This window comes from Heptranchias perlo, chromosome 23, assembly GCF_035084215.1.
Source record: "Heptranchias perlo isolate sHepPer1 chromosome 23, sHepPer1.hap1, whole genome shotgun sequence".
Taxonomy (NCBI): Eukaryota; Metazoa; Chordata; class Chondrichthyes; order Hexanchiformes; family Hexanchidae; genus Heptranchias; species Heptranchias perlo.
In genome coordinates this window covers 45,018,178-45,030,607 of record NC_090347.1, presented here as the reverse complement: position 1 = coordinate 45,030,607, position 12,430 = coordinate 45,018,178, and the positions used below count along the sequence as shown (strand labels likewise).

The following is a 12,430-nucleotide window of genomic DNA, read 5'->3' as shown; positions in this document are numbered from 1 at the left end:
ACGGCACCTCTGACAGTGCAGCACTCCACCAGTACCGCACTGGGAGTGTCAGCCTAGATTATTGCTCAAGTCTCTGGAGTGGGACCTGAACCCACAATCTTCTGAGTCAGAGGCGAGAGTGCTCCCACTGAGTCCTGGCTGACAATAACTGAGAACAGAGAAAGTGTGTTCAAATGCAAACCTCAGTGATGTTCAATGCAGAAACATTCTACTAAACTTGCTGTTTAAAAGGTCACCAGCACCAAAAAGAACTGTTGCTAAACATGAATTTCCATGGCCAATGACATAGTGTCTAAGGACCGAGTTAACAGAGGCCATCATCAAGTTCTGTCAGTCCCACAATGTAAAGAATCTCACCAAATATGCACCCAAGGTGTTATAAATATGACACATGCTTTGAAGCCCATAAAACGAATCGCCCGATTGATTTCAATGGGATGACTATCAGGTGGCTTCTATAATGGGTGGGTGATGGGCTCCACTAGATTACTGCCCCGGTGGTGAAGGTGATAATTACCGCCGTGGTCTCCAACTGAAGCAACAAAGTGGTTGCCAGGAGTTGTTACATTTATTCTGTCCCCGAGACTGAAATCATTAACAAAAGTCAGGACCTAGGCACAATGGCAGGAGATGCCTCATACACCGAGCCGAGCCTCGAACACACTGACTCACACACCCTACCTCGTACTCCGTGCCTCGTACTCCGTGCCTCGCCTCGAACACACTGACTCACACACCCTACCTCGTACTCCGTGCCTCGTACTCCGTGCCTCGCCTCGAACACACTGACTCACACACCCTACCTCGTACTCCGTGCCTCGTACTCCGTGCTGACTGCAGCTAACAGCCGCAGCTGCTTCACCAGGAGATGTTGATTCTAACACAAATGGTTTATTTTGGATGGTTCAGTCGTTAGGGACGATGGGGGCATCTCCTCCCATAGTGCCAACCTTCCATATATTAACATGTGTGGCTATTGACACCACAATTAATCAATGGCAGCACAATAACTATTGCCACCACAGCTGGCCCTGCATCATGCTATTGACTTAGGGTTAGGGTTAATGGTGAGGTCTTGGGTTAGAGTGTTAGGGTTACTGGTTGGCTTGGGGGTTTGGGGTTAAGGTTACATCCCGCTATTAACAAGGCGTTGTCACTAGATCCATCCAATGTTTCGCAAAGACAACATAAATCTCTCCCAGAAAGCAATCACAGACCCATTTTAGAATTGTCACAATACTGGAGTATCTACAAAAAAAAATCTAATATGGACAGTCTCCCCAGGCCACTCTTGTATATTATTATGGAGTCTCACTGGCAAAGGCCTTGCCCCAAATTATCTGCCCATGCATGGGATTGACAATAAAGGGACTCAGAGATGGGAAAGAATCTTAAAATTAAGCAGCAGAGCAGCTTACTCATTGTTTTTTTTTACAATTTGCAGTTTTCTCCAAAGAAGATCTGGATCTCGCACTGAGGATCTGAAGACAATTTCAATGGACAGTTGCAGATTTTAACTTGAAGAGCAAAGAGGGCCCAGCCCTGTGATCATTAATATAAACTGTGCCATTGAAGACTAACATTCGTCAATAACTGCAGCCATAGATTTATGGGTTTGCCGAATGTAGGCTCTGAACGGCCGACAATCCCCACCCCCACTTCAGCCCCCGCACCCCTCGTTCACCTGTGTTGACGCTGATGCTGTGAACTGCAGATGGCAAGAAGATAATGGAAAAATTGTAACAAAAAAATGTGCATTGATAATTAAATGGTGATAGCGACTGAGATCCTGTGCATTTATTTTTTTTAATCTCCAATCAGTCTGCTTCCTCTTGTATTACATTACATAGAATTAGATAGAATGTACACCACAGAAACAGGCCATTTGGCCCAACTGGTCCAAGCCAGTGTTTATGCTCCACACGAGCCTCCTCCCTCCCTACTTCATCTAACCCCATCAGCATATCCTTCTATTCCTTTCTCCCTCATGTGTTTATCTAGCTTCCCCTTAAATGTATCTATGCTAGTTGCCTCAACTACTCCTTGTGGTAGCAAGTTCCACATTGTTACCACTCTCCGGGTAAAGAAGTTTCTCCTGAATTCCCGATTGGATTTATTAGTGACTATCTTATATTTATTGCCCCTAATTCTGGTCTCCCCCACAAATGGAAACACCTTCTCTACGTCTACCCTATCAAACCCTTTCATAATCTTAAAGACCTCTAAGAGGTCACCTTTCAGTCTTCTCTTTTCTAGAGAGAAGAGCCCCAGCCTTTCCTGATAGGTATATCCTTTCAGTTCCAGTATCATCCTTGTGAATCTTTTTTGCACCTTCTCTGGTGCCTCTAGATCCTTTTTATAATATAGACACCAGAACTGTTCACAGTACTCCAAGTGTGGTCTAACCAAGGTTCTGTACAAGTTTAACATAACTTCTCTGCTTTTCAATTCTAACCCTCTAGAAATGAACCCCAGTGCTTGGCTTCCTTTTTTATGGCCTTACTAATCTGTGTTGCTACTTTTAGTGATCTGTGTATCTGTACCCCCAGGTCCCTCTTGTAAGCATGAAATGGTGTGTAAAAGCCTGTGTAACACACACACTCCCTCCTCCATCACTATTGTCTTGTTGAACGCATGTAAGCACTTTTGTGTTGGAAAAGTAACATATGCCTGGACATTGCTCTCTCACCTTGCTCCTTCCTATTGCAGGGAGATGTTAGATCAGGGGCTAGAAACATGGCCACTGTCTTTACTGACTTGAAAACCAACCAATGCTCTTCTCTGTAACTACTTTCTGGTAGGGAGCTGCCATTTCTACTATAGTGGAATGTTTGTTTGCTGTTGCTTAATTGTAGCACTAACCCTTACAGAGCAGAAGGCCCTGGGTTTGATCCCTAGTCCACTCCTTTGCAAAAGCGTCATCATTACCCCCTCCTCAAAAAGCTAACCCTTGACCCGTCTGCCTTCTCCACAAATGCCTCATCTCTAATTTCCTTTCCTCTCTAAGATCATTGATGTATTGTTGCCTCCCAGCTGAGATCATAGAATCATAGAATGATACAGGACAGAAAGAGGCCATTCAGCCCATCGTGCCTGTGCCGGCTCTTTGAAAGAGCTATCCAATTAATCCAACGTCCCTCCTCTTTCCCCATATCCCTGCAAATTCTTCCCCTTCAAGTATTTATCTAATTCCCTTTTGAAAGTTACTATTGAATCTGCTTCCACCACCCTTTCAGGCAGTGCATTCCAGATCACCACAACTCACTGCGTAAAAAAAAATTCTCTTCATCTCGCCTCTGGTTCTTTTGCCAATTACTTTAAATCGGAGTGTGTCCTCTAGTTACCGACCCTTCTGCCACTGGAAACAATTTTTCCTTATTTGCTCTATCAAAACCCTTCATAATTTTGAACACCTCTATTAAATCTCCGCCTAACCCTTTCTGCTTTAAGGCGAACATTCCCAGATTCTCCAGTCTCTCCATGTAACTAAAGTCCCTCATCCCTGGTACCATTCTAGTAAATCTTCTCTGCACCCTCTCTAAGGCCTTGACATCCTTCCGAAAGTGTGGTGCCCAGAATTGGACACAATACTCCCGCTGGGGCCTAACCAATAATTTATAAAGATTTAGCATAACCTCCTTGCTTTTGTACTTTATGCCTCTATTTATGAAGCCAAGGATCCCATATGCTTTTTTAACAGTCTTCTCAACTTGTTCTGCCACCTTCAAAGATCTGTGTATGTACAACCCAGGTCTCTCTGTACCGGCACCCCCTTTAAAATTTAATTTATATTGCCTCTCTTCCTACCAAATTCCTTACTCGATACTTCTCTGCATTAAATTGCATCTGCCATGTGTCAACCCATTTCACCAGTCTATCTATGTCTTCCTGAAGTCTGTTACTATCCTAACTGTTTACTACAATTCTGAGTTTTCTGTCATCTGCAAACATTGAAATTATGCCCCATATACCCAAATCAAGATCAATAATATATATCAAAAAGACCCCTGCTCCTAATACCGACCCCTGAGGTATACCACTGTATACTTCCCTCCAGTCTGAAATACAATCTTCTGGACTCAACAATGATTTCAGTAACTTCAGATCATAACCACTGCTCCCATTTTTTTGGACACCAGGTGCTGATAATGGTTCTGATGTTGCCGTTTACAGCTCCTCAAGACCCATCTTTTGTTTCTTTACTTGTCCCATTCCCACCCTCCTTGCCTTCCACCATCATCCCTTTTGTTATTTAATCACTCCTGCCCTCCACCCTGTCAGAGACCTTCCCTTTTGTTCTTTCCTCCCGCCACCCCCCTTTTCCCTGACTCTGTTTAGTCTTCAACTTCCAGTTCTGACAAAAGCTCATCAACCTGAAACGTTAACTGTTTCCCTCTCCACAGATGCTGCCTGACTTGCTGAGTATTTCCAGCATTTTCTGTTTTTATTTCAGATTTCCAGCATCTGCAGTATTTTGATTCTGAAATACATCCGTTCATCACCACTCTCTGTTTCCTGTCACTTAGACACTGTCGAATCCGTGCTGACACTGCCCCTTTTATTCCATGGACTTCAGTTTTGCTAATAAGCCTATTATGTGGCACTTTATCAAACGCTCTTTGGAAGTCCATATACACAACATCAACCGCATTGCTCTCATCAACCCTCTCTGTTACCTCATCAAAAAACTCAATCAAGTTAGTTAAACATGATTTGCCTTTAATAAATCCGTGCTGGCTTTCCTTTATTAATCCATACTTGTCCAGGTGACTATTAATTTCAATGAGATCAGTTCTCATTTTTCTAAACTCCAGGAAATATAGGCCAGTCCGACTCAATCTCTCCTCATAGGACAACCATCTCATCCCAGGAATCAATCTAGTGAACCTTCGTTGCACCGCCTCTAAGGCAAGTATATCCTTCCTTAGGTAAGGAGGCCAAAACTGTACACAGTACTCCAGGTGTGGTCTCACCAGAGCCCTATATAATATAACCTCCTTACTCTTATACTCCAAACCCTTGCAATAAAGGCTAACATAACATTTGTTTTCCTAATTGCTTGCTGCACCTGCATGTTAACTTACTGCGATTCGTGTACCCAAGGTTGTGTCCCCTGATCTCACTGTCGAGTAAAGCAGATTAACAATCCGTATCCAGTCCTAACTCGATCAACCATTGGGGAGACTGAAGAAATACACGTGTGATAAGCACGAATATCCGGTCAAGATCACACCCCTGGGTTACACAACTTACAAGTAGATACAGGGCAGTGTGAGTCAACTCCTATTAAAAATAAGACGTTCAGGTCACTGACGGGGGAGATTGATACCCGAGGAGGGGTCTATGGGAGATCTGAGTTTCGAACAGTGATGTTAGGAGAAGAACAGGGAACGTGTTGATGTGACAATTTTGGCCCTCCATCTTAATACAGATATTAACCTATTATTTAATGGATCAGTACCTCCAGTAAAACAGCAGACAGAGGAATTCAGTTCACTAATACACTATCACAGTAATGTGGTGTTGGGTGACACTGTCCAAGGGGTGATCTGAGGCAGTCAGTTACTACATTATACTCCAGATACCAGAAGTGTTTTCTCATGAGGAATGGGGGAGGGAAGATCAGTGCTCTGGTTGTTCACTCTCACCACCTAGTGACCAGTTGCAGAGTAGCGAGGAGGTCATAATCCACTGTTACTTTGTGCATGATGTGATAAAGTCAATATAAACGGTCTAAATATCTTTGTGTCTTCCTACGTCTACAGACTTGAGTGCTGAAGAACAACTGCGGCAGCTCAAGAATGAACGGACCTGTAAAGTGTGCATGGATAAAGAGGTCTCTATCGTTTTTATACCTTGCGGACACCTGGTTGTGTGCAGAGACTGTGCTCCTAATCTTCGGAGGTGCCCCATATGTAGAGCTCTCATTAGAGGCAGCGTACGAGCCTTCATGTCCTAACGTCTGCAGGTACCGGAACATTCCGATTCTCCATTTTAAGGGCAGGCTTGCTCCACGGCCCGGTGGTTAGCAGGACGGTGCAGTGTCACGGTATTTCAGGGAGCCCACCCACTGCTCCGCAGAGTGGCAGGATGCAGGTTTAAACCAGCTGTCTGCCCTTATTTCATTGATCCCTGCTGCTGTTGTGGGGAACGGCCAACTGAAATCCAAACCTTCCCTCACAGGAAAGGCGAGAAGATTTGATGCAGGGCCATCTTCGAATTATATACAGCAACACCTGTTGGCCAGACTCAGTGTACCAAGGGCAGGTGCTCGATCTCCTTGGCTAGGATGATGCTGAGAGATGCAACTGGGGAAAGGAGAAAGGAATTTTTACCAAATCATGATATTTGGCTTGGATGGTGCATTGGGTATTGTTATAAAACCAAAGAAGTCTACAGCACAGAAGGAGGCTATTCATCCCATTGTGTCTATGCGACTCTTTGTTGGAGCAATCCAAAACTAATCAAACTAAACCCACTCGGCCCATAGCCCTGTATCAATCCCAAACTAATCCCACTGCCCCCATAGCCCTGTATCAATCCCAAACTAATCCCACTGCCCCACTCTCTCCCATAGTCCTGTATCAATCCCAATCTAATCCCACTGCCCCACTCTCTCCCATAGCCCTGCATCAATCCAAAACTAATCCCACTGCCCCACTCTCTCCCCATATACCTGTATCAATCCAAAACTAATCCCACTGCCCCAATTTCTCCCCATAGCCCTGTATCAATCCAAAACTAATCCCACTGCCCCACTCTCTTCCAATAGCCCTGTATCAATCCAAAACTAATCCCACTGCCCCACTCTCTCCCAATAGCCCTGTATCAATCCAAAACTAATCGCACTGCCCCCTCTCTCCCCATAGTCCTGTATCAATCCAAAACTAATCCCACTGCCCCCCTCTCTCCCCATAGTCCTGTATCAATCCAAAACTAATTCCACTGCCCCCCTCTCTCCCCATAGCCCTGTATCAATCCAAAACTAATCCCACTGCCCCACTCTCTCCCCATAGTCCTGTATCAATCCAAAACTAATCCCACTGCCCCACTCTCTCCCCATAGTCCTGTATCAATCCAAAACTAATCCCACTGCCCCACTCTCTCCCCACAGTCCTGTATCAATCCAAAACTAATCTCACTGCCCCACTCTCTCCCCATAGTCCTGTATCAATCCAAAACTAATCCCACTGCCCCACTCTCTCCCCATAGCCCTGTATCAATCCAAAACTAATCCCACTGCCCCACTCTCTCCCCATAGCCCTGTAACTTCCTCCGCTTCAAATATTTATCCAATTTTCCCTTAAATGATTCAATGGTCTCTGCCTCAACCACTCCCTGTGGCACAGCATTCAATGCTCCAACAACCCTGTGTAAAGAAATTTATCCTAACCTCTCCTCATTCTCTTAGTGATCATTTTAAATTGGTGACCCCTCATCAGCAAATCCCTGAGGTATACCACTGTATACTTCGCTCCAGTCTGAAATACAACTTTCCGGACTCAACACTGATTTCAATAACTTCAGAGCATAACCACTGCTCCCATTTTTTCAGACACCAGGTGCTAATAATGGTTCTGATGTTGCCATTTACAGCTCCTCGAGACCCATCTTTTGTTTCTTTACTTGTCCCATTCCCACCCTCCTTGCCTTCCACCATCATCCCTTTTGTCATTTAATCATTCCTGCCCTCCACCCTATCACACACCTTCCCTTTTGTTCCTTCCTCCCCTCCTCTTTCTCCCCCGCTCTGAATTTGCTTAATAACTGTTTAATCTTCAACTTCTTCCAGTTCTGACGAAAGCTCATTGACCTGAAATGTTATCTCTGTTCCTCTCTCCACAGATGCTGCCTCACTTGCTGAGTGTTTCCAGCATTTTCTGATTTAATTTCAGATTTCCAGCATCCGCAGTATTTTGATTCTGAAATACATCCGTTCATCACTACTCTCTGTTTTCTGACTCTTGGCCAATTTTGTATCCTTGTAGCCACTGTCCCTTTAATCCCATGGGTCCTTTTTGAGCACTCTCGTATTCAACATGATGGATTACACTGTCCTCCGAACCACCCTATTCGCCCACATGTTGCTTCACTAATCTACACTGGCTTCCTGTCCCCCTAAACTTAAAATTCTGGTCCTCACCTACAAACCCCTCTATAGCCTTACCGTACACCACCTCCACAAATCTTTCCACCCATACCCTCCAGTCTTCTGACTCTGACCTCCTCAGCATCACCTCAACAACAACTTGCATTTATATAGCGCCTTTAACAAAGTAAAACGTCCGAAGGCGCTTCACAGGAGCATTATCAAATTTCACACCGAGCCACACGAGGTATTAGGACAGGTGACCAAAAGATTGGTCAAAGAGGTAGGTTTTAAGAAGCGTCTTAAAGGAGGACAGAGAGGTAGAGAGGTGGAGAGGTTTAGGGAGGGAATTCCAGAGCTTAGGGCCGAGGCAGCTGAAGGTACAGCCATCACTGGTGGAGTGATTAAAATCGGGGGATGCCCAAGAGGCAAGAATTGGAGCAGCGCTGAGATCGCGGAGGGTTGTAGGGCTGGAGGAGGTTACAGAGATAGGGAGGGGTGAGGTCATGGAGGGATTTGAAAACAAGGGTGAGAATTTTAAAATCGAGGCGTTCCCAGACTGGGAGTCAATGTAGGTCAGCGAGCACAGGGGTGATGGGTGAACGGGACTTGGTGCGAGTTAGGCTACTGGCAGCAGGGTTTTGGGTGAGCTCAAGTTTATGGAGGGTGGAAGATGGGAGGCCAGCCAGAAGATCACTGGAATAGTCCAGTCTGGAGGTAACAAAGGCATGGATGAGGATTTCAGCAGCAGATGAGCTGAGGCAGGGTGGAGACGGGCAATGTTACGGAGGTGGAAGTAGGCGGTCTTGGTGATGGAGAGGATATGAGATCGGAAGCTCAGCTCAAGGTCAAATAAGATGCCAAGGTTGCGAACGGTCTGGTTCAGCCTCCCTTTATTCCTCTGCTCCACTATTGGTACCAGAGCCTTCAGCCATCTCAAACCTACACTTGAAATCCTCCCCCACCCTACCTCCCTCCCCATCCTTAAAAGTGTTCTCAAAACCCATCCTTTCAACCAAGCAGTCACTCACCCCTCTCAACTCTCTGGATAACAGTTCCTCTTCCTCCTGATTGAAAGCAGTTTGATAACTTTTTCTACACAAGTTGTGGAGAAGTGAAATGGGCGAAAGTAGATAGCTCCATGATTCTTTGATTCTTGGTGTGGACTGAAATCTATGATGCAAAAGTTTACAAGTGATTTCATTGGCTATAATGCACTTTGGGACGTCCTAAATGTGTGAAAGGTGCGATATAAATGCAAGTCTTTCTTTATAACAAGCACTGAGACCCTTCATCGACACTGGTACAAACAGCCAGATCACTATCAGTCAAGTCCATTGTTTCCCCAGGCTAGAGAGTCTAGAACTAGCTAATGGGTTGGCCATTTAAGACTGAGATGAGGAGGCATTTCCTCACGCAGAGGGCTGTGAATGTTTGGAATTCTCTATCCCAGAGGGTTGTGGATGCTCAGTCATTGAGTATATTCAAGAGTGAGATTTTTTTTATTCGTTCATGGGACGTGGGCGTCGCTGGCAAGGCCGGCATTTATTGCCCATCCCTAATTGCCCTTGAGAAGGTGGTGGTGAGCCGCCTTCTTGAACCGCTGCAGTCCGTGTGGTGAAGGTTCTCCCACAGTGCTGTTAGGAAGGGAGTTCCAGGATTTTGACCCAGCAACGATGAAGGAACGGCGATATATTTCCAAGTCGGGATGGTGTGTGACTTGGAGGGGAACGTGCAGGTGGTGCTATACTCATGTGCCTGCTGCCCTTGTGGTAGAGGTCATGGGTTTGGGAGGTGCTGTCGAAGAAGCCTTGGCGAGTTGCTGCAGTGCATGCTGTAGATGGTACACACTGCAGCCACGGTGCGCCAGTGGTGAAGGAAGTGAATGTTTAGAGTGGTAGATGGGGTGCCAATCAAGCGGGCTGCTTTGTCCTGGATGGTGTTGAGCTTCTTGAGTGTTGTTGGAGCTGCACTCATCCAGGCATGTGGAGAGTATTCCATCACACTCCTGACTTGTGCCTTGTAAATGGTGGAAAGGCTTTGGGGAGTCAGGAGGTGAGTCATTCACCACAGAATACCCAGCCTCTGACCTACTCTTGTAGCTACAGTATTTATGTGGCTGGTCCAGTTAAGTTTCTGGTCAATGGTGACCCCCGGGATGTTGATGGTGGGGGATTCAGCAATGGTAATGCTGTTGAATGTCAAGGGGAAGTGGTTGGATTCTCTCTTGTTGGAGATGGTCATTGCCTGGCACTTGAATGGCACGAATATTACTTGCCACTTATCAGCCCAAGTCTGGATGTTTTCCAGGTCTTGCTGCATGCGGGCACGGACTGCTTCATAATCTGAGGGGTTGCGAATGGAACTGAACACAGTACAATCATCAGCGAACATCCCCATTTCTGACCTTATGATGGAGGGAAGGTTATTGATGAAGCAGCTGAAGATGGTTGGGCCTAGGACACTGCCCTGAGGAACTCCTGCAGCAATGTCCTGGGGCTGAGATAATTGGCCTCCAACAACCACTACCTTTGTGCTAGGTATGACTCCAGCCACTGGAGAGTTTTCCCCCTGATTCCCATTGACTTCAATTTTACTAGGGCTCCTTGGTGCCACACTCGGTCAAATGCTGCCTTGATGTCAAGGGCAGTCACTCTCACCTCACCTCTGGAATTCAGCTCTTTTGTCCATGTTTGGACCAAGGCTGTAATGAGGTCTGGAGCCGAGTGTTCCTGGCGGAACCCAAACTGAGCAATGGTGAGCAGGTTATTGGTGAGTAAGTGCCACTTGATAGCACTGTCGACGACACCTTCCATCACTTTGCTGATGATTGAGAGTAGACTATTGGGTCGGTAATTGGCCGGATTGGATTTGTCCTGCTTTTTGTGGACAGGACGTACCTGGGCAATTTTCCACATTGTCGGGTAGATGCCAGTGTTGTAGCTACACTGGAACAGTTTGGCTAGAGGCACGGCAAGTTCTGGAACACAAGTCTTCAGCACTACTGCTGGGATGTTGTCAGGGCCCATAGCCTTTGCTGTATCCAGTGCACTCAGCCGTTTCTTGATATCACGTGGAGTGAATCGAATTGGCTGAAGACTGGCTTCTGTGATGGTGGGGATATCGGGAGGAGGCCGAGATGGATCATCCACTCGGCACTTCTGGCTGAAGATGGTTGCAAATGTTTCAGCCTTGTCTTTTGCACTCACGTGCTGGACTCTGCCATCATTGAGGATGGGGATGTTTGCAGAGCCTCCTCCTCCCGTTAGTCGTTTAATTGTCCACCACCATTCACGACTGGATGTGGCAGGACTGCAGAGCTTTGATCTGATCCGTTGGTTGTGGAATCGCTTAGCTCTGTCTATAGCATGTTGCTTCCGCTGTTTAGCATGCATGTAGTCCTGAGTTGTAGCTTCACCAGGTTGGCACCTCATTTTTAGGTACACCTGGTGCTGCTCTTGGCATGCTCTTCTACACTCCTCATTGAACCAGGGTTGATCCCCTGGCTTGTTGGTAATGGTAGAGTGAGGAATATGCCGGGCCATGAGGTTACAGATTGTGCTGGAATACAATTCTGCTGCTGCTGATCCATAGATTTTGGACTCTGGGGGAATGAAGGGATCTGGGGATCAGGCTGGAAAGTGGAGTTGAGGTCGAAGATCAGCCATGATCTGATCGAATGGCGGAGCAGGCTCGAGGGGTCCATGGCCGACTCCTGCTCCTTATGTTCTTCAGTCACCATCACGTGAGGACACAATCGCCCTCCACCCACGTTGGACCGAATCGCATTCCCGGCCTTGGGGATGATCATTGCACCGCCCAGTAAAATAACTACAACTCCCAGAAACCAGCGCGGGGGCGGCGCCTGCGCACTTGGAGCAAACTACAACTCCCAGGGGGGGGGGCGGACACCCCGCATGCGCAGTAGGACCGGGGGGGGGGTCAAGGGACAAACTGCAGGTCCCAGGATGCTGAATGGCGCAGGCGCAGTGCGCCGGCTGGTGGTTTGAGGCGGGGCCGAGCGGCGGCGGCCGGTAGTGGGGCGGCTTCTCCTGGGCCGCGGATGGAGGAGTCGAAGGGCCCCAGTGAGTCAGTGATGGCGGGTCATGGCCCCGAGAACTGGTTGTCCCGCTGGGAGCGGCAGTGCCTGGAGGAGGCCGAGCGGCAGGGGACTGGGCCCGGGGCAGCGGCAGAGAGCGGGGCCGGCGGCACGGAAGCCGACGCCCAGAGACAGCGGCTGTGGCTCTCCTTCCAGAACTCTGCCACCGTGATCGCCCAGCTCTACAAAGGTACCGGAGAGGGAGAGGGAGAGGTCTTGTGAAGGGGGGGGGGGGGAGACGA

At 47.3% G+C, this 12,430-nt stretch overlaps 2 protein-coding genes across 2 annotated transcripts in view; both read left to right on the top strand.

The window, feature by feature from the left end:
• The window catches only part of LOC137341333 (baculoviral IAP repeat-containing protein 7-like), a gene marked incomplete at its 5' end in the record, with an annotated part of 30,233 nt that extends 28,452 nt beyond the window's left edge, over positions 1 to 1,781 (top strand). Inside the window, one exon of the mRNA XM_068004458.1 lies at positions 1,445 to 1,781. The remainder of the gene's footprint in view (positions 1 to 1,444) is intronic.
• A 10,278-nt stretch (positions 1,782 to 12,059) lies between these two features.
• The window catches only part of LOC137341295 (HUWE1-associated protein modifying stress responses-like), a 10,257-nt gene continuing 9,886 nt past the window's right edge, over positions 12,060 to 12,430 (top strand). Inside the window, exon 1 of the mRNA XM_068004412.1 lies at positions 12,060 to 12,378. Coding sequence (XP_067860513.1) covers positions 12,153 to 12,378 — 226 coding nt within the window. The 5' untranslated portion in view covers positions 12,060 to 12,152. The remainder of the gene's footprint in view (positions 12,379 to 12,430) is intronic.